The 24,275-nt window shown below is 45.8% G+C and overlaps 5 protein-coding genes across 13 annotated transcripts; 3 read left to right on the forward strand and 2 right to left on the reverse strand.

Annotated features, from left to right (window-relative positions):
- Window positions 1-40: 40 nt before the first annotated feature.
- On the reverse strand, window positions 41-9,202 carry LOC128257125 (PAX-interacting protein 1). Of its 5 annotated transcripts, none has more exons than XM_052987965.1 (7): window positions 8,854-9,202; window positions 5,943-8,387; window positions 5,260-5,793; window positions 3,606-5,175; window positions 2,123-3,421; window positions 1,828-2,059; window positions 41-1,744 (listed from the first exon to the last, which is right to left on the reverse strand). In XM_052987965.1, the coding sequence occupies exons 1-7, from the start codon at window positions 8,926-8,928 to the stop codon at window positions 1,141-1,143; spliced, it is 6,759 nt and encodes a 2,252-aa protein (XP_052843925.1). In that variant the 5' UTR covers window positions 8,929-9,202; the 3' UTR covers window positions 41-1,140. The 5 variants fall into 5 exon arrangements, with proteins under 5 accessions (XP_052843925.1, XP_052843924.1, XP_052843923.1 ...); XM_052987964.1 differs by having other exon boundaries at window positions 5,260-5,856; XM_052987963.1 differs by having other exon boundaries at window positions 5,260-5,868.
- An 807-nt stretch (window positions 9,203-10,009) lies between these two features.
- On the reverse strand, window positions 10,010-11,777 carry LOC128257126 (alpha-endosulfine). The gene is made up of 3 exons (XM_052987966.1): window positions 11,462-11,777; window positions 10,912-11,104; window positions 10,010-10,588 (listed from the first exon to the last, which is right to left on the reverse strand). Exons 2-3 carry the CDS (start codon window positions 11,092-11,094, stop codon window positions 10,415-10,417), a joined length of 357 nt encoding a protein of 118 aa, XP_052843926.1. The 5' UTR covers window positions 11,095-11,104; window positions 11,462-11,777; the 3' UTR covers window positions 10,010-10,414.
- Window positions 11,778-12,153: 376 nt separating this feature from the next.
- LOC128257430 (ADP-dependent glucokinase) lies at window positions 12,154-14,973 on the forward strand. Its single transcript, XM_052988443.1, has 5 exons — window positions 12,154-12,478; window positions 12,537-12,749; window positions 12,911-13,075; window positions 13,132-13,858; window positions 14,009-14,973. The coding sequence occupies exons 1-5, from the start codon at window positions 12,336-12,338 to the stop codon at window positions 14,258-14,260; spliced, it is 1,500 nt and encodes a 499-aa protein (XP_052844403.1). The 5' UTR covers window positions 12,154-12,335; the 3' UTR covers window positions 14,261-14,973.
- A 142-nt stretch (window positions 14,974-15,115) lies between these two features.
- Window positions 15,116-17,025, forward strand: LOC128257429 (delta-1-pyrroline-5-carboxylate dehydrogenase, mitochondrial). The gene has a single exon (XM_052988442.1). The coding sequence runs from the start codon at window positions 15,234-15,236 to the stop codon at window positions 16,977-16,979; it is 1,746 nt and encodes a 581-aa protein (XP_052844402.1). The 5' UTR covers window positions 15,116-15,233; the 3' UTR covers window positions 16,980-17,025.
- A 500-nt stretch (window positions 17,026-17,525) lies between these two features.
- Window positions 17,526-23,970, forward strand: LOC128257970 (heat shock 70 kDa protein 4). 5 transcript variants are annotated; one of them, XM_052989303.1, is made up of 7 exons: window positions 17,526-17,670; window positions 17,994-18,248; window positions 19,321-20,272; window positions 20,338-20,868; window positions 21,819-21,914; window positions 22,548-22,748; window positions 22,848-23,970. In XM_052989303.1, exons 2-7 carry the CDS (start codon window positions 18,142-18,144, stop codon window positions 23,472-23,474), a joined length of 2,514 nt encoding a protein of 837 aa, XP_052845263.1. In that variant the 5' UTR covers window positions 17,526-17,670; window positions 17,994-18,141; the 3' UTR covers window positions 23,475-23,970. The 5 variants fall into 5 exon arrangements, with proteins under 5 accessions (XP_052845263.1, XP_052845264.1, XP_052845266.1 ...); XM_052989304.1 differs by having other exon boundaries at window positions 17,532-17,645; XM_052989302.1 differs by having other exon boundaries at window positions 17,572-17,729.
- Window positions 23,971-24,275: the final 305 nt, after the last annotated feature.

The raw sequence follows: 24,275 nt of genomic DNA on the forward strand, positions 1-24,275 counted from the left end.
AAAAAAAAGGGGTGACATAAAAATTTAAAAAAACCCGAATTTACAAATTAACATTTAAACCCAGATTCTTGGAAAATTAGACCCAAAACTTTTAGAGTTATGCCTTTTCAAAATCAAATACCTGTCATAAAAGTTATGGCCTTTAGAAGTAGTACACTTTTATGAAAACCAAATCGTTGAATCTGCTTTTAGCTAAAAAAAAATACAGCGCAAAAGAATAATTCCTGAAAAATAAAGAAGCCATTTGCACAGATAACTGTAAGTAATCGTCGGATGTAATAAACACAAACACTAATGTTTATATTGATTTTTGTGTTATATTTTATTTCATACACTTCGTACAATGCCTAACTAAAATTAATATTAATTCGGAAAATATTGGCTTTACCTATGTATATGAAAAGTTCTTAAAATTCTAATAGCCGACAATATAAATTTCTTTGAAACATTTCGTATACTCTAAGAAATATATGTATGTGTATATTTTTTTTTTGTGACTGCCTAAGGGTAATGGTTCCTGAACCTACAAAAATATATATAAAATGATTGTATTAATTTTGTATCCTATCACTAATTAAGGTAGTTCTTTTATTACAAGCTACATCATAATTTCTATAGACATCGGTCCGGTCAAACATTGCTTTATGTATAGAAAAATTTAATATGGTCCACAACAATAATCATTATGCTATGTTTGATATATGGATCGCCTCTATTTAATTATAGAATCTATTTTTGTGTTATTAGCAGATTGAAAACAGTAAGATTATTCTCTATTATTAGAAATATGTACAATTGAAAGTGAGTTAGTGCAAAGGCTAAGAAACTGATAAAAATTTTATATTTTAAAATAGAGCGCTTCATTAAATATTACTCAGACCGATATGACGATGTGCCCAAGACCCTACATGCATGCCCATATGAATTGACGAATTCTGTGGACTAGTTTCGTGTTGATGTGTATCATAAGAAAACGGGGCAGGCTACAAATAATTGCTTAAGTCGGCCAATTACACTTTAAAGTGGCTCTCTGTCATGCTCTTCTTACATACTTATATAACAGCTCGCATAAATTCTTTTGTGAATATATAATGATTTAAATATCTTATCTCAGCTTTACAGTAACCAGAGCACACGGCGCTAGGACTTGTTACTGTTGCAGCTATTGACATTGTTGTTGTTATACAAGTAGGGTATCAGGTTGGGCTCAATCTCTAGCTGCTGCCTAAGTATCGAGCTCATGACGAACTCCGTGGACACAATGTGGCATTTTGGGTTCCCGTGCCGCGTGAGATCAGCGCAAAGATGCATGTCCGTGGGACAGGTCACTATAATATAGGAGTCGGGCGCCTGAATGTGTGTTTCCGCCACAGCGCTACCGGTCCTGCGTTTTGCTTCCACTTTACCACCAGACGATTCAATCATTCGGATAATTTCCTCGCGGGCTGGGAACACGTCGGGCGTAACGTGAAAGTATTTCCCCGAAAACAGAGTGGAACGAGTGGGCGCGCACAGAACAGTGTTCAGGTTGAACTGTAAGTTCTCGTCCACCGGTATGTGCTGGATGCGATACGGGTCGGTCGGCACAAATTTACCAGCCTTTGCACTATCCGCAATCCAACTTGACTTGAGCACAAAGTCCACGTGGCAGCAGGCCTGAATCAGTTTGCAGGTACGACTCTCGCGTGTCATTACCAGGTGAGTGGCATCTGCGGGGCTGTCCACCACAATTCCACCCAAAATCCTAAAAAAAAAAAAAAAAACAATTGCAAGGATAAGTAAAACTAAAAGTCTTAGCTAACTTTTTGATGTTTCAGCTCTACTTACAACACTGCCTTTTTAAGTGCCTCCGCATCGGCAACCTGGGAGAAAATAACCTTCGGCGGCTTAGTGGTTGTGGGATATTCAAGGCAGACAATTTGTTCTGGAAGCTGCTCCTGCTGGAATGAGTTCATCTTCTGGCGCTTCAGTTTGTGCTCGTTGCCGTACGGATCGGAGAGATGACGCTTGACTCGCTCGTGTGCCTCCTGGGTGAGATTAATGGGCGCTTTCCATGCAGCTAATAGGGAAAAATGCATATAAGTATTTAATAGAACAAGGCATTAGTTGAGCTTCTTCTTACTTAGCAGATGCGCCACCAAGTTGCATTCGATGCGGAAGGGGGCGACTAGATTGTACTGCTGGTACTTAGGATTGTCGTACTGGGAGAGGCCACTCAGGTTGCCGATGCAGACGTCGCTCAGCCAAAGGGCATTGACCATCGGGATGTTCCACTCCTTGGCCGCGTTGAACTTGTTGCCCTCGAGCTGCTTGCACACGACCACAGTGTTCACCTTGGACAGATACGAGGTGTAGATGGCTCCGCATTCCTCGGCCATCTGCTGTAGCCTCACGACCTCCTCGCCCTCGAATCCCTCAGAGGTAACAATGTAGCGTTCCAATGGCTTGCGGTAGCCAAACTGGCTGGGGAATGGCAGATGAAGCGGCTGCCAGGGCGGCATCAGCTGCCGCTTGAGGCAAATATCACTTAGCCAATAGGCGGTCACGCATCGCTTGGCATCCCGTAAAGCCTGCATGACCACGCCGTGGCGCTGGGTACGGCAGATGACGTGCGTCACCCGGGGACAGTAGACGCGTTCGATGTCACCGCCAAACTGTCTGATCGTATCAAGCCAGATGGGGAGCTCATCGCCGTCTGTTTCATCGTATTCCACTATATAAAACGTGCAGCCCACCAGAAACAGATCCGCTGGCAGTTTGAGGTTCGGATTGTGACCATAAAATTGTGGCATCGGTATCGGTGGCTGACCGGGACGGGCCTGAATGTAGCCGTGAGGTGTCCGCTGCACTGGCACTCCCACCCCCACACCCACAGCCATCTGTTGCTGCTGCTGCGGCGACTGCGGCGGAGCGACCACGATCTGCTGTTGGACCAGATGCTGCTGCGGTGCCTGCTGTTGTTGTGGTACGGCGACCACTCTGCGCATTTGCTGCTGTTGCAGCATTTGTTGCTGCTGCTGTTGCTGCAATATCAACAACTCCTGCTGTGTTCGCGGAGGTCCTGGCACGCCGGCGGATGCGTTATGTTGCTGGCCCATCATTCTGAGTGCGCCAGCTGCCGACGGCGGCTCCACATGTTGCTGCGGTGGCAGTTGCTGTTGGACAACCATCTGTTGTTGTTGCTGTTGCTGCAGTAACAATTGTTGTTGCTGCTGCTGAATGGCTCCGGTCACAACCACTTGTTGGACAATCTGTTGTTGTTGTGGCTGCTGCTGTTGCTGACCATCGGGTAATTGAATCAGTTGCTGCTGCGGCGTCTGAGCTCCATTATTTCCCAAGCGGTTGCTCAACATGTTGGCCAGGGCCGTCTTGGTTTTCAGGTTCATCTGTTGCGGTGTTTGCTGCGGCTGTCCGTCGGGAGCTGAGTACAAAGAATCGGATATTATTCGTATAATCATTTAATTGGTTTAAAGAGCCTGTTTTTTTCGAAAGGAAGCTAATCAATAGCTAAGTTTATAATTAACTTTTCCTCATTGCATTTTTAAAACCAATTTCTAAAAAATACCCATTGCTCTGAGCAATAGATTGCAGTAAATTTAACTTACTTGTTGAAGTCATGACCAAAGTTTGCGTCATTATGTTGGCATTTCCAGGCAAAACGCCCCCAGCGCCTGGAGTGGTGGGCGTGCCCGGAGTGGACTGCTGTTGCGGCTGTTGGACGATCGTTTGTTGTTCTATCAGCTGTCCGTTGGGTCCAGTGATGAGCTGCACCGTTTGCTTGCCCATTTGCTGAGGTCCCTGTTGCTGGATGGGAATCTGCTGGACGCGCAACTGTTGGCGCTGCATCAGCATTTGCTGGTTAGGATCATTTGGATTGAAAGGTTGTTGTTGCGGCGACTGTTGCTGCTGTGGCGGTCCCACTCCCGGTTGCTGCTGAATCGGACTCAGGCCAGGAGTTCCGGCGCGCACAACAACCTGACGTTTCCCTTGCTGCTGCTGCAGCCAGAGTACCTGTTGCTGTTGCGTCAATCCCGGTGGCATTTGGTGTTGAACAATAATGTGGCCGGGCGGAACGGGACCGGCCGGTCGCGTGGTGACTATGTTGCCCGGGGCCCCGGGTCGGGGCTGGTAGGCCACTTGCTGGCGCAACATTACTCGAGGTTTGTTCTGCTGATTCAACTTGGTTATGTACTCGGCACGCTTGTGAGCATCGAGGGACATAATATGCGCGTGCGTTTTTTCGTCTACCACTATTTTCTGTTGCTGTGGCTGCTGCAGTACCAGCTGTTGTTGTTGCGCCACCTGTGCCTGTTGCTGATGTTGTTGTTGCTGTTGTTGGGGTGGCGGTAGCACGATCTGCTGTTGTTGCTGAGGGGGTTGCGGTTGCTGCTGTTGTGGTTGCCCGGGCCATGAGGTTTGTGGGCGCAGTCCACGCGGAACAAATTGTGGCTGTGTTTGTGGCTGCTGCTGCGGAGTTGTTGGTCCGACTGGCAACGGTGATTGCATTCCCACACTACTAGTGGGCGTTCCCGGAGTGCTGGGCGCCATCTGACCGCCAGCAGGGCTCTGAGGTGACCAGTGCTGCTGCTGCATTTGATGGTGTTGCGGCGATTGCTGCTGTTGCTGCAGTAGGAGCTGTTGTTGTTGTGGGGGAGGCGTGCGTTGTGGCAGTTGTTGCTGCGTGATGAGCTGCATTATTTGCTGCTGTTGCTGCTGGGGATCGTTGGGAAGCTTTTGCTGCAATATCTGCTGCTGTTGGGAGGGTTGCTGTTGTTGAATAAGTATTTGCTGCTGTTGTTGCGGTGGTCCCACAAGCTGTTGCTGCTGTTGTTGCTGTTGTTGCTTTTGCATCAACTGCTGTTGTTGTAGGTACTGCAAGCGCTGCGGATCGCTAAGTATCTGCTGGTTAACAACAATCTGTTGCGGCTGCTGTTGCATTTGCATACGTTGCTGTTGTTGCTGCTGCGGTATAATCTGCTGCTGCTGCAACATTTGTTGTTGTTGCACAAGTTGCTGTTGCGTCTGATTGACTACGTAAACGTTTTGGCTTTGCGGATTTTGCGCGAGAATTTGTTGTTGCTGATGCGCGCTAAGCTGATTAAAGTGCTGCTGACTAATAATAAACGTTTTTTGTTGTGGATGCTGCTGTGACTGCTGAACTCCAAGAATTTGCTGCTGGAAAACGAAAGACAGTGTTATAAATGGTTTTATCCTAAAAACAAAAAACGCATCTTACGATCTTATGATGAGTTAGCGTACCTGCTGAGGCTGTTGTTGTTGCAGTTGCTGTTGCTGTGAAAATTGACCAATAATCTGTTGCTGTTGTGAAACCTGTTGCTGTTGCTGCACATTGGTTGGTGGTCTCTGAATCGTTTGTTGAATTATTCGCACTTGACCGCCACCGCCAAGCGCGATTTGTTGTTGTTGTGTAAATTGAACTTGTTGTTGTTGTTGTGGGTGCTGCTGTGGCAGCTGTTGTTGTTGCTGCGATGCCTGGGAAAGCTGTTGCTGTACCTGAGGAAGCTGTTGTTGCTGTTGCGGCTGCTGCTGCGTTTGTTGTTGGACGTGCAACATTTGCTGCTGTTTTTGCAAGGCCAAAGACATATGACTCTGAATAATTTGTTGACCTTGGGCTGTGGATGTGTTTATGACGTGTCGTTGGGTTATGACTTGTTGTCCAGGTTGAGGTTGTTGCTGAGCCAAGACTTGCTGTTGTTGTTGTTGCTGCTGCTGCTGTTGTTGTTGCTGTTGCTGCTGTTGTTGCTGCTGTTGTTGTTGCTGCTGTTGTTGCTGCTGCTGCTGTTGTTGCTGCTGCTGTTGTTGCTGCTGCTGTTGTTGTTGCTGTTGTTGTTGTTGCTGTTGTTGTTGCTGCTGTTGTTGAATTTGCTATAACCGAATGGTAATTAGTTTCCGGAGCTAAATCATACATTTCTTGAACTTACTTGAGGATTTTGTGGTTGTGTCTGCTGTTGTAGGGTAGGCGTGGTGGGTTGTTGCTGCAGCGGAGATTGTCGCGGTGACGGGGTGTGTTGCTGTTGTGGTTGTTGCTGCTGGGGTTGCTGTGGTATTTGTTGCTGCTGTGGTTGTGGTGCCATTTGTTGCTGCTGTTGTTGCAACTGCTGCTGCTTCAGTTGTTGTTGCCTCATTATCAACGAGTCTTGATTGCTACTCAATGCTGAGCGACTCAAAACCTGAGCCACCTGAACAGGATCCGTGGGATCAATGGGCTTTTGTTGAGAGAATGATTGTTGCGGCTGGGCGGTATGTCCTGGAACAGCCTGGTGCTGATGGAGTTTGGCTTGCATTGGTGGGGTTTGTGAAATCTGGGGTGACTGGGGAGAAATATGCTGGGGACTCTGCTGCTGCTGCTGTTGTTGCTGGGCCAATTGTTGCTGCTGCTGCATTTGCATGCGCTGTTGCTGATGTACGGGCTGTTGGAAGGGTTGCATTTGTTGCTGTTGCTGCGGAGACATTAAAGAAGGCGGTTGTGGCTGCTGCGGAGAGCCCATCATGTGCTGTTGGCGACTCTGCTGCATTTGTTGTTGTTGCTGCTGGCGCATATGCTGCTGCTGGGCGCTTTGCGGCGAGGGCGGGGGTGGTGGTGTCATCTGTGGAGCCGGCGATTGTAGTTGTCGTGGTGACTGTGGTGGCAACATGTTGCTGGTGGCATGGTGTTGTTGCTGTTGCAAAGATGGTGACGGCGTACTTGGCGGCATCACCGGCGAACGGTTTTGCACCATCCGCGGCGACTGTTGTTGCAGATTTTGCTGCTGTTGTTGCTGCTGCTGCATTTGCATCTGCAATTGTTGTTGCTGCTGCAAAACTTGTTGTAATTGCTGCTGAATTTGTCTCTGTTGTTGCTGCTGTTGTGGGGTTAAAGCTTGTCCGCTCTGAACGATTTGCTGCAATTGCATTTGATTCTGGTTCAAAATTTGTTGTTGCCGCATAAGGTGTTGGTGTATGACTTGCGGAGAAACGGGAACAGATTGTTGTTGTGGTTGTTGCTGCTGAACTTGTTGCTGCTGAACTTGTTGTTGCACTATTTGCTGAACTATTTGCGGCTGTTGCACAATAGTTTGTTGTTGACTCACTTGTTGCTGCACCACTTGTTGTTGCTGGACTATTTGTTGGTGATGCTGAGGGGATTGGACGGGCTGCGGTGTTGTCGATGGTGTTCGTGGTGTCTGGCGACCTGTTGGAGTTGTTGGCAGCCTAGGCGACTGTTGTTGTGGGTGCTGCTGTGGAAGTGGTTGGGGATGCGGTTGAGGTTGCGGCTGCGTCTGTGGAAGCTGCTGTGGGTGTACCTGGGGATCCTGTTGCATCAATTGTTGTTGCTGCTGAATCATTTGAATTTGTTGCTGTTGCTGTGTGTTTTTTATCTGCCTCTGCTGCTGTAGTATTGTTTTGATCTGTTGCTGATTCGGTTGTTGCTGCTGTAGATTTCCGGGAATAATCTTCTGCTGCTGAATAATTAATTGCTGTTGATGCTGCGGGTGTGGAGGTGGAGCCGGTACCTGAGGCCCGCCTTGCTGCAACTGGTGCGGCGCTTGTTGCGGTGGCTGCTGGGCTTGCGGCTGAGGTCGCACAAAGACCACCTGTTGCTGAGCGGGCACGGGCAATTGTTGCTGCTGGATTTGTTCCGCGGAAGCTTGCAGCTGGGACTTAATGCTAGCTATGCTTTTGGCCGCCGCACTGTCCTCACCAAAGCCCAGGATGTCCGACAGTGTGGATGTAGTAGATGTCTGCTGCTGCATAATCTGCTGTTGCTGCTGTTGTTGTTGCTGTTGAAGCTGTTGTTGTTGCAGCTGCTGCTGATGTTGCAATTGTTGCTGCTGGATTTGTTGTTGCTGAGTGGCCGTCTGCTTCTGCGTTCGCTGCTTTTCAGTGGGCTTCAGTAGCCTGGGATGATACGTCTCTACAGGCATGCAGTTTTTGTACTTAAGGCTGTCCGTCACCCAGTCGGGAGTCACAATGATAATGGCATTTTTGGGCAGCGCCAGCGCCTTGTTGTAGATGCCACCATTGGCCGCTCCGCATACCAGATGCGTGTTAGTGGCCCCAAAACTATGCGTAACGACGGCACCATGGTAAGTCAGCATGGCGTAGAGGCGCCTCCGATCTCCGGCCACCACATTGGTAATGGCCGCCCTAATGCCGCGCATGAGTCGCATCTGATTGGGACTTGGGTCGAAGGCCCGTGTGGAGGCCATTCGGCCCAGTTTTGCGCTGTGCACGATCCATTGTTCGGTCACGGGAATTGCACTGTAAAGGTCCAGGTTCAGGGACAGCTCCTCCTCATTGTAGTTGGTGGCGCATATCATATGCGTGATCTGGTCCGACAGAAAGATCTTAGATTGGGCGCCACCGCTCTTGAGAAAACGTTCGATCTGCAAGGGGAAATGAGTTTTAATATCAAACAAGAAAATTTATAAAGTAAATATTAATTTTTCTACCGCGTATTTGAAATATATTCGTATGCCCAGGTACATAAATAAAGTAAACAAACTGAATTGTCCAGTCTTAAAACATTTTATTTTATTTTAAAATTGAGAACTCAAATATTTACAGCAGCTTAAAGGGTATTAAAGCTAATTTTCTTTCACAGCAAAAAAACAAAACAAACATAGTCGATTTGAGCACCAATACCAATACGAACTCAAATAATCGCACAGACACGGGGAGGCGGCAAATTGCCGGCAACATTTATGGCGCGCATTTGCAGAGGTGCCCGGGTCACCCCGTCCACCCGCGCTCGAACCACCCTGTGCGGACGAACACAGACGCACGCACTCTCCACACACACATACTCAATGCAAGTACAGCAACAGCGAAGGATTATTTTCGCAGATTTACCTCTTCGTCCAGGTTTCCCATTACAAAGTAGATCACATCCTCGAACAGTTTGTCGCTTATCTTGAGGTTCTCCATGGCGCCGCCTCACTTTTGAGCACTTGCACTTCTTTGGCGGCGCTAATTTCACTTTTGCTTTTGTTATTGCTGCTGCGGCGGCTGCTTGTGGGCATCTACATTTCAGCGTGTTTTCCTTTCTCGGTGCGACTTCAAGACGTTCGCGAACTTCTGATATCGGTGGGCAATACAGTGCACAACCTGAAGTGCATTTCTATTGCAATTTAATACGAAAAAATGGCATTTAAATTTGGCTTTTTCTCGTTTATTACCGCTGCGCCTTCCACCAGTGTGATCGCGGCTTGACTGTAAAAAAATACTGAGAGTTCTCTCAAAAATGTACTAAAATATACCATATAAATAAAGGTTGGAAACTCTGATAACTTTAACGGTGATCCAAACCCAGCCAATGCCCGCTTTACTGTGGGCCAAAAAGTACATTTCTTCGCCATAAAGCATAGTTTATGGAATATATTAACAAATTATACGTAAACTTCTTATTGTACAATTACATCTCTAAATCAATTAAATGCTAATTTTATGTTTTCCTGTCGAGGCAAAAAAGAACATCCTCTTTTCAAACTGCTTTGTATTTTTATCTAGATAAGCAATTCTTAAAAACCAAAGAATCTACAAAGCTGTACTTTTATTTTTCTGATTTGAGTTGTTCGCCAGCCGATTTGAATAACAAATTACCAGATTCGCTCATCCGAATTTTTGTAAGCTAATTAGGCGCATTGCCACTCAGGCACTTATCATTTAGGTAAACATTTGTATGGCACATCTTCCGATTCATTTGTTAGGTTAGCGCCCCAGGAAATAATCACACTTATTAGTAGTCGTACATACGTTTATTTTATCTCTGCTTGATTTACAAATTTATTTTAATTCGACCATTTTGACTTTAGCATCAAACATTATATTCTGCAAGCAGCAGCGACCTATCAAATGTTGAAAGAAGTTCCGTTTACTGCTTATGATTGGGAACTCTTTAAAAATTTTAAAATATTCCATGCAAAACGAAATTATTTTTAAAACTTTAAGACAAAAGTAAATTATAATTAGTTGAGGGAATCCCAGCAATGTACGAGAACGGTATGTGTGTGTGGCTGGATCCAACTTAAATTTATTATGCTCGTAATACTTACAGCTACGTACGATCAGGGTAAGTTAAGTTAATGTTACAGAAATATAGATATATATAACTGTTGCAATGAATTTCGCGCTGCTCGGTTCGCCATCTACGCTTCCCCGGCCTGAGAGATGGACTGATGACGGGATCTTGAGATTGGCTGGTGCGGTTGGCGCTTAGATTTTACGGGGTAACGGATCGAGGAGCTTCAAATTCAGGTTAAACGTTCGCGAAATGCCTGCACAATCCGGCAGCAGCCATCTTAGCATTAGGGGTTTCTTTAAAATTAGGTATAGAGCATTTGAAGTGGGAACGGGAAACTGGCTGCAGTTGAGGTTGTGGATATAGTAGGTGTAAGTAAATTAGGTGAGTAAATTAGCTCGTCGCTGGGAATTTGTTGCAGGGTTGGATGATCGAGGTCTTGCGTGCCGGCACGGTTTCGGGCGTGGGAATGGCCTCCCCGGTGGGCACCTTGTTGGCAAAGACCTGCTTAACGCTGCCACCCTTCTGCTTGGCCATCTGGTAGTCGCCCGAGTCGAAGAACTTTTGCTGCGGGGGAAAAATTAAGTTATATTTTTGAGCACGGTTGGTGAAATGTCCAAGGGATTTTCAACATTTTCCTTTATTTAATCAATCTAAAAACTTTGGCAAATCAATTTTAAAATTTAAACCTATAAATCCCATTTTTTACCAAAGACAATGTAAGTTTTTGACAATAGTTAATATAATGTGGGAATTATAGAATCAAATTGAAAGCAACGCTTTTAAGATGTTTAAAAAAAAGATATCGATTAACACGGACAACTAATCAACTATCCTATAGTTATTGATTAAGGGGGTATATAAGAATGTGGGGGGCCATAAGCACTCACCCTCTGCAGCCTTTTCTGGAGAAATGCCGAGTGACCGCCTGGCACTCGCATTCCACTGGGATACTTGGACTTGAGCTTCTCCTCCTCGATCTTCTCGAGATCCGTGAGGTTGACATTCTCAGCGGCCTCGTTGTCCTGGGGCGTGGTGGCCTGGCTGTTGCTGTTTTCCTCCGCGGAACTCATTGTGGACTGTCTTTTTGGGGGCAAAGGCAATTGAGAGATTGAGGTTAGCCGGGATACGAAAATGGTGACATGGGAAATGGGGGGGGCAATGGGAAAACAGAATCAACGGGGCAACGGATTTTGGAGGCGCGCAAAATGCCAAGATAAAATTGCATTTCATCACACACACACACACACACGCACACTGGCAAGCAAATCCAGGGCAGGCGCACGCACACTTGCTAATATATGGACGCGAAATATTATAGTAATAATCGGATGTGCAAATATTGCTTTAATTTTTTATATATACTTATACGCAGACGATAAGGTGTATGTGTGTGTGGATGTTTGTACATAGATTTGTGTGCAAGGCGTAGTTGCTCACCTTTTGCCTGTAAAATTTGACGATTAACTGTTGTTTTCCTTCTTTTGTTCTTCACCCTTCTTCTGCTTATGCGTCTTCTTCCCTGGAATCGAATCGGTTTTGCTTTGCCAATTAGCGTGCCGAATTAGCAAAGCGCACTGCTATTCGCAACCAATTGGGGGAAATGCTCTCGAAAACGACTAAATCAGGCTGTTACACGATATTTATATATGGAGTGACGGAAATTCTCAAGGCGACTCAAAAGTAAAATTATTTTAACACTTTACAGACGCGCTGGGAGATGATGCAAGCAGTGTGACCGCAGTTCGACCGTTAAACATGATGTTAGAGATGTACTAAAAGATACCACAAAAGAAATTGGCTATTCGGTGGAGAACTTGGGTAAGGGGCTAGCAGTGACTTAAACCAATAGGGCATAAACGATATATTGTTTCATAAGTTTAATTTTATGTAAGACTTTACGCTTTATACAAGTCATTTATTGTAAACTATAACAAAATATTTTATTTATGTATTATTTTTGGTTAAATTAATGCAAATAAAAACTTCTAATTACATTATAGTACTCGTTTCCTGTAAAATATTATATATAGTCCCAAAACTTTACAAGCCACTCAAAAATGTAAACAAACTACAAATATTTACCGGAAAACATGCAAGCACGATACTATCGCGATAGTTTAAGGACCATTGATAGTGTCATCGCTGACTTAAAAGCACAACCAAAAAATAACAAGCGAAAAAAGACGATAAATCCGACTGATAAGAAAAGAACTAGTAGCCGGGCAGCGGAAAGTCAGTGATAAAATTCCTTGGGGTTACAGACTGGCGGGAAGGATACAAAGGACGAGTGATCACACAAACCACGCCCACAATGACTGCGTTGCGTTATATGGGTTGGTTGACCGGCTGCTCCGTCTTCACAGCATTCGTGTCCATCATTTGGCAGGCGTTCATATCGCTGCAGTCTCTCAACAGAACGACGGTCCTGCTCACCGGCCTGCTGGCCATCGAGGGGTAACATTATACTGGTTTTTATTCTGACATTACTTATCTATCTGTCTAAATGTTTAAGATCCCTTAAGCGCCCCGCCTTTCAACCGGCGCCCAAAGTGGCCATCGGATACGGAGCCTGCACTGACTTACAGATCAACGCCACCGAGTTTCTGGAGCGCTACTACAGCTTGCGCATCCCGGCAGTCACTACAGGATCCCGGGAGATCGTCAACAATGAAGACGAGCTACTGCAGTCCTTTGCCTATTACTTCCAGAACGGTGCTGCAGCGGAGTAAGTGGAGATAATCAATGGTAGACCAGGGTATTACGAGTAGTATCCTATTATCATATTTATTTATTAGTACACGAAAGAGATCAACCATTTATAAATTACTTAGAATTAAACCTAAACTAGAAATGGTTTTTTTTTATATCTTATGTTTATCCTTTCAGGCGTGTGATGGCAAACAGTACTCTCTTCAAACAATTGGTTGGATACGCCAAGGTGATGGATAAGGAGCGGATCCAGTGGTACATGGGAGGCAACGCCCCACTGATGGCTGTGCGCTTCTTTATGGAGGGAGCTGAAGTGCTACTGGGCGCCCACATGTCTAAAAAGTATCTCCATCTATAAACTCAATGTGTTTTGAAACTCATTGCAAAATCTTCACCAGATTGCGTCCGCTGTTGCCCAAGGAGATCCGTCTGGCGGGCGACGAGATTCCAAGCGATGACATACACCTTATTCTGGAGTACAAGGCCGGCGACACATGGGGCTCGTATGTGGCGCCCCGCGCCAATCGCTATATCCTGCACAACGACCGAAATAATCCGCATCTGAGGGCCGTGGAGCAGTTGACGGATGCGTTGAAGGTGTATCACCCGCAGCTGCTGGTTGTTAGCGGACTCCAAATGATGGACATGTTCTCCTTTAATCCTGGCGAGCGAGAAGCGCGCCTGCAGCAAGTACAGAGGCAGTTGACTAGCCAGCCGGCGGACACTCTTAACCACTTCGAGATGGCCTCGTACGTGGAGTTGAAGCTACTGCAGCAGCTGCGGAGTTTTGTCTTGCCCTTTGTCGACTCATTGGGTATGAACGAACAGGAGCTTTCCAATCTGCAGCAGGTGCTGGCCTACGGACGGACTACTCTGGCAACGGATTGGAATCCCCGCATTGCCCACACCCTCGACCAGATGCGGCAGGTGTTCATTAGCATGCTTGAGGATAACAGCGACCGAAGCTCTGGCGATCCAAGGCGGCGTCGTATCTCGCGGATCCACGTGCACACTTTGGCCTACCAGGCCATCCTCACAACATCCGGATCCAAGTGGAAGAATACTCGGGCTGCAGCTGCCAAGGCGGCTCTCACTGCTCACCGATACGTCTGCAAGTCTCAGTTTGTGAGTCTTTTAAATCTGTATTATTTACATATTCCTAGCAAAAATATTTTTCATGAAGATAAAATAATTTTTTATTGTTATTCGTTACTTCTACCGAAGTTGTTCCTTCTAATCTCTCACTGGTAATAATTGAATCCCTTTTTTTTGCAGATTAATCCAGAAGCAGTCCTACAGGTACTAGACGACAGTTTCGCCACTTCGGCGCAGACTGATGCGCCTCGCATGCGGATTGGGGCTGCCAGTCCGGTGCCCTGCTGGCGGGAGTATATCGAGTACGGTCGCCAGCGGCAACGGCTTGAGGTGGAGATTTGTGTGGCCCCAGTGCTGGTCTGTCGGGAGGCCAGGAAAACAGCCGGAGCGGGCGACAACATTTCCGCCTCCGGATTGGCGGCACAGTTGTAGAAGCGACGATCACAATGGGACCGGATGAGACTGTATAGCATTATACTAGAAACCTGCAATCCAAGACTCGAATAGAAGGCCAGGACGTAACCCCAAAGCATTCCCCCGCTGAATGGACATGGACTCGGCATGTTTAGCACCTTAGTGACCTTAGAAACGCGTTACCTTCACACAAATCTGACGAAAATGCTCAAGCGATAGCACCAAGAAAACAACGAGTCCCATAAGACTACATATCCAGATGAGTTTTTAACAAAAGTGCTAATTTCTGCACTTGTCCTCTCATCATCAACTTATATTCCATGTGTTCAAAATTATTCCTAATGCAACAGCATCGAAGTTCGGAAACGAATGCCACCTAGTCCTAAGTTTTGTTAGTCACTAAATCTATGTTTTGACATTTTTGAGCCATTCCTACTTACAATTTGTTTCGCGCACTTGGTTTCAAACTCAAAAAAAAAAAATGCGGCAAATAATTAAACAGGCTTTTCGGCACTGTAAAATTGTTGTTAACGCCCCAGCCTAAAAGGTTGAATCTCTCTTAATATTTTAATATTCGTCATTTTACCACAAAAAATATTGTGATGCACCTAAATTGGGCCTTTAAATTTATGTTGTCCCCGTAACACTAATCCTGTGTTACACTACCTCGTTTTTACATATATTTTTGTAATCTCCTAAAAATGCTATTAAATTAAATTAATGCTACTCAAGATTCATTTTGCACACTTTGTTTAAAAAAAAAACCAATGTGCAGTGCGTTTCCAGACCAAAATACTTTTGCGATCTCCTATGTTTTGATACCCTTGAAATACGGCACACAAACTGCCTTTTCCACAACTGTCTTACAACTGCGAAACGCACTGTTTAAACACACATTTACACATATATTTTTCTACACTTAAGTATACGCATATAAAACTGGCAAATGTAGAATAAATTCCTGTTAAAAGCTTCAAATTATAAACTGTACATGCTTATCGCGATGCTTAAGCTCGGACTTGCGGTTCCCACACGAAGGTCCTTAAGGTGCGGTCGCCTGGGAATGGCCAGACTCTCTGTGGACAAGGAAAAGACTGCACTGCATCAGCAGGAGCAGAGGCAGAAGGAGGAGGAGGAGGAGGATTCCGATTATCACTCGGCGGAAGATGCTCCAAGGGTAAACCGGAATGAGACGGTGCTTGTCAATCATGCCATTCAGGAGTTCCTGCGCAAGCCGCTGGAGGTGCCTACAATAGTCGGAGACGAGCCGGTGTATACTATGGATAAGCAGCGGGTTTCTTGTCCACATCACCTCAAGACGAACCTGGCCCAAGTGTACTACGCCAATCGTAAGCAAATCGAGACGGCCATCAAGTCGGCTCTGTTAATGCAGGGAACATGGAGTCTGGTACCCATTGCCGAACGCCTGGCCATTTGGCGACGGGCGGCGAGCATCATCGAGGAGGATGAGTTGCGTTTGCGAGTCTTCCTGATGTTAACCCTCAGCAAAACCGCAGACGATGCGACGCGGGATATCAGGAGACTGCTCAGCTCGCTGAGGGCCAACGCCGACTATCTGGAGCACCTGTCCGAGCTGCGCTTCGAGATCCAGGGCGACATGAACGTCTTTCCCAGCTTCCACTTACGGCCCATGGATGGCTTTGTGGCTGCCTTGGCCCCATTTGAGTCGGTGGCCTTGTCCGCCAGTTTGGCCCTCTGTCCGGCACTGATGGGCAACACCGTGCTGTGGAATCCATCGTTGGAGGTGGCACCAGTCAGCTTTCTCATTCACCGGGCCTTCCAGGAGGCAGGTCTGCCCAGCGGAGTGGTCAACTTTGTGCCGGCCAACGAGCGTCTGTTTCTGGACACCATCACGGAAGCCGTGCACTTTGCCGGACTGAATTCCCAAGGTAGTGCGGCTGGCTACAGGCATGTCCACAAGCTGGTGAGCGATCGGATGGAGCGGTACATCTGCTTTCCCCGCCTGGTGGCCGAGTGTCCGGGTCAGAACTTCCACTTTGTCCATGCCAGCGCCAAGGTGGAGTCCGTGGTCTCGGCCACCGTAAAGGCGGCCTTCGGATTTGCCGGGCAGCATGCCAACTCGCTTTCCCGCATGTACGTGCCCTCATCTCTGTGGCCGCGAATCCAGGCGGATTTGCTGGAGGCCACGGAGCAGCTGATCGTAGGAGATCCCGTCCAGCCGGAAACGGATATGGGGGCAATGGTGAATTTGGAGGGATTCCACAGGATGCAGAAGCTCCTGGAGCGCACTATGGACATGGAGCAGTTGTGCGGTGGCAGCTGCGACGACAGCATTGGTAGATTTGTTCAACCCACGATTGTCCGGGTGACGGATCCACTGGATCCGCTGCTGTGTGAGCCCTGCAGCGGACCCTTCTTGCCGGTGTTTGTCTACGCCGACGACGCCTTCGGGGAGGCACTTAAGCTGGCCGCCAACCAGTCCAGGTACGCGCTCTCCGGCTCCATATTCGCCAGTCGGGACGAGGTGATCCTCCACTGCCTTAACCAATTGCGCATGTGCGCCAGCAATCTCTACGTGAACGAACGATGCACGGGCAGCAATTACGGATTGACTCCGTTTGGCGGCAATCGCCTGTCCGGGACGAACGATAAGACCGGATCCGCTTACTTTCTCATGCGTTGGAGCTCGCCGCTGCTCATCGAGGAGACGGTAGAGGGTCCAGTCCCGTCACAAGGGTCCAGAAAGTTTCCCTAAGCTGGTCAGAGAAATTTAAAACAAAAGTAATAAATATACATACATATTTAGCGGGCATTTGGTGTGACTTTTTCAACAAAGAAAATTATGAATATGGGGGGTGTTTTGGAACAAAGTTGGAAAACATTTCAAAAATAACGGCAAACATTTTAAATTTTGTACACGTATATCGTTATTTGTTTGACTTATCTAATCCATCACTGATTGGATATCAGTTCGTTCTGATATAACCCTTGTCAATAACAATAGTTTTCGAATCTTTCAATACCCTTTAAATTTTTGCAGTATAAAAAGTTTTCATTTTAATAAAGTATTGTATTCTTGGCAACTCAATGTCTAAATAGTAAAAATGTTTTAACTTAAATTTGTTTCAGACTTTATTTTCAAAAGATATTGCTTTCATTTGTGTTGATAAACTACTCCAAAATCGCTTAGAACTAATTTACTGAAAATATTGAAAAGCTTAAAAAATGTTGTGGGGACTTTTAATTTGCTCCTCTCTATTTGATAATTGGAAAAGATATAGTCGATAGGTGTAGCAGGAATATCGATAGTCAATTTTCTGGAAACATCGACTGTATCGAGTGAACATTGAATTTTGTTCCAGCTCTAGTAAAAAACGTGCGGTGCCGAGTTGAAATTGCTAGAATTTAATTGATCCCGAAGGTGTTTACCTATTATCAGCCAAAACGTGCGTAACTTATCTGCTCCACCACCGATAACTCATTAACTCAAGAAAAACCAAACAAAGTGAGCGTTTTTCTACTTTATTTCTCCTACTGTGCTTTCGCGTGCGAGCGAGAGAGAAGAGCGACGAAGGCCGGACGCTAGAAATTTCCATTCGCAGGCGAAAAGCGAAATCCATAATTAATGTGAATGTGAAAAGCATATATCGAATCGAATGTTCTGGGCTTGTTTGTCAAACAAAAAGAACAGATAGCAAGCCGACACGTGTGTGCCAGTATATATTTTATCTAATTCCTGTCTCTATCTTTGAATATGTATATTTTGCAGTAGCTGGAAAACAAAGAAAATTCAGCGATCGCGTTGTTCCGCCCCCAAAAACAAACAAAAAACAACTAAAACAGCAGAGACCCAAAAGCGTGTCGGCACTGAATCAATTTAATCGGAAAAGCGGCCAAACGAAAAGGAGGAGAAGAAAATGTCCGTGATTGGCATCGATTTTGGCAACGAGGGCTGCTATGTGGCGGCGGCCAGATCCGGCGGCATAGAGACTCTGGCCAATGACTACAGTCTCCGGGCCACGCCGTAAGTACTCCGATGATATTCTCCGGATTATGGCCTAGTTTGTAGTGATAAGCTTGCTGTCCGCATAATCGTTCGACTTTTTCGCCTATTTGGGGTTATGTCGAATTTGTAAGTCATGCCCCGCATGTGTGTGTGTTTGTAAGAGAGCGCGCCTAGAAAATTCCATGGTTGTTATGGGTAACGCTCCGAAAAACATACGTGTATCCAGATATGAGCATTACATTATGTATTAGGTTGACTGGGGAGGCCTAAATTTGGCCGACTGCACTTCCATAAAAAGTGTTGCAAATTGCAATTTTTATGAACACACATCTCTTTCCCCTTTCAACTTATCCCTCTCTTTTCCAATTTATTGGTCTGCCTAAGTATGGGTGCCTTTGATTTAAATGCGTGGGTCCCATGTTTCCACTCTTCCACTTTCCCGTACTTGTCCGAATTTACTTTTTTGGCACACCACACTCACACAAATTCATGCCAATGCATGCGTCATGCGGTCAATAAGGCAGCATCAAAGGTGAGAAGAGCGGAAAGTAGCAGCTGTTGTTAAGAGAGAGAGAGAGTACCAAAAGATACGGCAAAAAGAAAAAACGTGTGCAAAGCTGTCAAAAATAAATTCAAAGCCGGCAAACACAGACAGCACACAAGCGCACACTGCCGTATGCAGATACAGTGGAGCCCGCACTTGTTAAACTATTTTTAGTGAAACTTAATTTAGATAAGTGTCAGTTTTCATTGATATAATTTATTTAATTTTTTTTTTCCTAACAGATATTCAAGTTATTGAAAGGTGTCTTTGGCTTAAGTTTTTTATGTTACATTTTGTAATCCCAATATGTTAAATGGTCCTAAATTAGTTGGTTTTTAGCCCACTTCTGTCAAATGTAAAACCTGTCCGTTTTAATTACTGATATGTTACTTAATTCAAACATCCGTTATTTGCGATCTCCACTGTACTCACAAAAACTCGATTGGATGACAATCCCAATAACGGCATTGAGTTACGATATTCTAGCCTTATATGACCTTCAGAGCCAACCACTAACTGATCATTTTCACCCCTGCCTTCTTGCAGCTCCTTTGTGGCCTTTGATGGCAAGAAGCGGATCATCGGCGTGGCCGCCAAGAACCAGCAGGTGACAAACATGAAAAACACAGTTGGCGGATTCAAGCGCCTGCTCGGGCGCAAATTCAACGATCCCCATGTACAACACGAACTCACGAGCATTCCAGCGCGTGTGGAGGCGCGCGGCGACGGCAGCATCGGCATCAAGGTGAACTACCTGGGCGAGGACCAGCATTTCGGGCCGGAGCAGCTGACAGCGATGCTCTTCACCAAGCTTAAGGAGACCTCGGCGTCCGCCATGCAGACCCAGGTGAACGACTGCGTCATTGCCTGTCCCGTCTTCTTCACCAACGCAGAGCGTCGGGCTCTTCTGGATGCCGCCCAGATCGCCGGTCTGAATGTGCTCCGTCTGATGAACGAGACGACGGCCACGGCGTTGGCCTATGGCTTCTACAAGAACGACCTGTTCGAGGACAAGCCGCGCAACGTGATCTTCGTGGACTTTGGGCACTCGTCACTGCAGGCCAGTGCCTGTGCCTTCACCAAGGGCAAGCTGAAGATGTTAGCCAGCACATGGGACCAGATCGGTGGACGGGACATTGACCTAGCCCTAGGCGATTACTTTGCCAAGGAGTTCCAGGAGCGCTACAAGATCAACGCCAAGACCAATGCCCGTGCCAATCTGCGCCTGCTCACCGAGATCGAGAAGCTGAAGAAGCAGATGTCCGCCAACAGCACCAAGCTGCCGCTGAACATCGAGTGTTTCCTGGATGACATCGACGTCTCGTCGTCCATGCAGCGCTCCCAGATGGAGGAACTGTGCGCCCCCGTCTTGCAGCGCGTCGAACAGACTTTCAAGCGTCTGCTGGCCGAGTCCAAGTTGCAGCTGGACGACATTCATTCGGTGGAGATCGTTGGCGGCAGCTCGCGCATTCCAGCCGTGAAGCAGCTCATTGAGCAGGTTAGTTTAAATTCAGTTTTTTACCGTTCCAAGTTATTTAATGACCGATTTATTGTCGTATATAGGTCTTCAACAAGCCGGCGAGCACAACTCTGAACCAGGATGAGGCTGTGTCCCGCGGTGCGGCCCTTCAGTGCGCTATTATGTCGCCGGCTGTGCGCGTCCGTGAATTCGGCGTCACCGATCTTCAGAACTACGCCGTAAAGGTGCTGTGGGACAGCGAGGGCTCCGCCGCTCCGGGAGAGATCGAGATCTTCCCCCAGTTCCATGCGTCTCCGTTCAGCCGCCTGCTGACAATCAACCGCAAGGGACCATTCAATGTTTCGATTGTTTATGGCCAGCAGGTGCCATATCCGGATCAAACGATTGGCGTGTGGAAGATCAAGGATGTGAAGCCGACGGAGCGCGGTGAGGGCCAGGATGTGAAGCTGAAGGTGCGCATCAACAACAACGGAATCGTGCTGATCTCCTCGGCCACCCTGGTGGAGAAGAAGGAGGCGGAAGAGGCTGCCGCAGCTGCCGAGCAGGCTGCCAGCGAGGAAAAGCCGGGCGAGCAGGCAAACAACGCTGGCGAACCCACAGATGGCCAACAGGAGGTAAGTCCGCAATCTCCCATCCAAGTCACTCAATCACTGTTTCATCATCTTCTGTTGTCGATAGGGGTTGCTCTGCTGTTGTCGTTTTTGTTTTAGTTTTATTTTACTAACCGCCCTTTCGACTTACTCATATTAGGTTTTATCTTTTAAGGTTTTTTGTTTGTTTGAATAAGGCCACTTACATTTGCAATTTGTTAAATCCTCCGTTTAGTTTCAACGTAAGCCCTAACACAGTTTGACCCTTAGAGTATGTGTAAAAAAATATTAATTTTGTTTTTTTTTGTTTAACACCAGAACACACCTCATCTTAGCAGAAAAGTTTTTGCTTTTAATTAAAGAATATAAATTTATCTGTATTCACTTCTTATTATATTTATGAAAGCTCTAGTTTCTTTGTTCTACAGTTTTGTTGTAGCTTTGCAAACCTTCATTATTGTTCATCCCTCCGAAATAATTTCTGATTGGTGAACTGAATTGCTAAGGTCCGTTTTCTCTTCTCAATAGCTTAGCATTTCTTAGTTTACAAACTATTTAAAGACCACAAATAAAATGACAAAGCGGGCCTTAATCGTATTACCTATTCGCCCTTCTTGACGAATTCCTACGTAGCCTCGGTTTTCAATGACTGGTTAGAAAGCCTTTTCCAGCGACAGTTTAATTTGTCATGTTACGAATTTATTTTAAACTGTTTATTTCAACAATCAGTGAACGATTTATTTCACTGTTTCGGATCAATAAATTGCTCATTAAGATTTTTCGATCGTTACCATAATCGGAAATGTGAAAACCGGGGCTGGTATCGCTCTTGTTTGAATATGTATAGACATATGTACATACATGAACGTGTATTTGATATAAATCATTCATATATATAAAAATATACCACTCCAATATTTGTTTTTGTTTGTTTTGGATATGTTTGCGAACGCGCGCGTTTTGATCTCTCGTAGGCATATTGTGAGAATGAGGATGATAATAATACATCAACAGCCTCATCACCTGGCGGACAAGGGTGGGCACAGCGGGTCAAGGGCTGGTTTAGTTCGGTACGTTTTCCTCAAATTTCTCAAATTTCAATTCAAAAACAAAACCAACATAAAAAGAAAAACACCAAATAATCTAAATTCTTTGTTCCCATATTTGTGTGTAAAGAAATTGGTAATTTTTAATTATGAAAGAGAAAACAAAAAATGAAAGCACGAAATTAACAATTTTGTGGTTTTTTGAAATTTCTGTGTTTTATCCTTTCCACCAAAAATGAAACGAATGAAGAAGACCGCTCATAAGCCGCCTACCCTATGTGTGCTCCCAACATAAAAACAAATGTATTTCAAAAGCTTACACAATTTGCCAATTTATTTTATGATTTCCACATGCTTTTCTCTTATTATTTTCAAATACACCAGAGAAAAACGCGCGCCCCCCTCTTGATCAAAATTCAAAATCAAACCAATTCCTGCAGTGTTATATGAACTGTTATACAACCAACACCCATGAAAAATCTTTGTGCTCATATTGTAGGCTGCCGCTTGGAGCTGTTTTCCCCTCTTCGATTTATTGTTGATGTGTTGTTGCTGCTCCAATTTTCTCTTTCTATTGGAAATCTTGAATTGAACTTAATTTAAACCATTAAAATCAAAAATTTCTATTAAACGAATTGCCTTTCTTTCGCTGATCAGGGTGCTGATAAAAAGAAGAAGCCCTCCAAGGCCACCGAGCTGCCGCTGGAATGCTCCACCCACGGCTTTAGCCCCAGCGACCTGGGCAACTACACACAGCAGGAGGTCAAAATGATTGGCAACGATCAGAAGGAGACGGAACGCATTGACGCCAAGAATGCCCTGGAGGAGTTTGTCTACGATATGCGCAACAAACTGCAGGTACTTAAACACAAGTGATTTTATTTTTAACAAAAACCAAAGAGAAGAAGTAGCCAGTTAGAATGATCTTAGCTAACAATTTCTTAACCTTGTTTGTAGGGTGGAGCCTTGGAGCGATTCATAGTCGAGGCGGAGCGCGAGGCTATTGTGGCTCAGTTGAATGATCTCGAGAACTGGCTTTACGAGGATGGGGAGGATTGCGAGCGCGAGACTTACACCAGCCGCCTGCAGGGTCTGCATCAGAAGACGGATCCCATCAAGCAGCGCGCCAGTGACTACGAGCAGGGTCCGGCTGCCTTTGATGAGCTGAAGAACAGCATTGCCATTGCCCGCCTGGCAGTGGCCGAGTTCCGCAAGGGGGTGCCCAAGTACGATCATCTCACGGAAACCGAGTTCATCAACATCGCGGAGACGGCGGACAAGGCGCAAAAGTGGCTGGATGCCAATCTGTCCAAGTTCACACAGTCGCCGCGCACCGCCGACAGTCCCGTCCAGGTATCCGCCGTGCGCCAGGAGGTGCACACCCTGAATGCCTGCGTCAGCTCTGTAATCAACCGGGCGAAACCGAAGCCGACTCCGGCCAAGACGGCGACACCGCCCAAGGATGGGGAGGCGAATGCGGAACAGAACGGCGGTGAGCCAACTGCCAGCTCTGGCGACAAAATGGACGTGGACAACAACGCCCAGAGCGCGGCAGGAAATGATCCCTCCATGGATGTGGAGTGAGCGCCAGCAGCTTGAGCTGTCCGGTTGCTCCCGGCTATCAACGGTATTGGCTAACGATTAATGATAATAATAATAATAATAACGATAACTTAAACGGTAAACATATATGAAACAACATTTGTATATGCACTTGCTTCAGGACTAGCAGAGGAAATCCAACAACATCAACACAACAAATAAAATGCAACCAACCAACCAATCTACATGTGTAAGACTAAGTTGATTAAATGAAGCTGCAGCCGCTGGTAGATCCAGAAACGGATGAAAAAGGGATGCGGGCGAACAATAGTAGAAAAAAATGATCGGGAGAGGAGGACCCTTTATGCCTGCTGCTGCTGTTCGGGTGGATAATGCAAAATGATACAGAAACAACCCTAAAACAATTTCTAATCGACCATTTTTCATATATTTGAATAACAAAATCAACCAAGCGACACTAAATGAATGGAATTCAAATAATCAAATAAAAACAATGATGATTCCAACTAAGCATTTATTTATTTCGTGTTTAAATGTAAGGGGTGGTTAGGAGGGAATATTCAGAAAAAAGATATAAATACCTAATTCAATTTTTATAAAAAAAATTATGGAAATTATGCGTTTTCAGCTGCGAAATTGAAAAGGAAAACTTTATTATTATGGCATTGAAGTTATGTGGAACAAGCGATATTTTTATATCTGATTTTCTGGCGAAAGAACGTATATAAATGTTTGCACTACTGCACAAATTTTAAAAGCATTTTTCAAAACGATTTAAAACGCGCCAAAGCCATAAAGTCAGCATTTATCTTATATAAGAAA

This window comes from Drosophila gunungcola (genome assembly GCF_025200985.1).
Source record: "Drosophila gunungcola strain Sukarami chromosome 3L unlocalized genomic scaffold, Dgunungcola_SK_2 000002F, whole genome shotgun sequence".
Lineage (NCBI taxonomy): Eukaryota > Metazoa > Arthropoda > Insecta > Diptera > Drosophilidae > Drosophila > Drosophila gunungcola.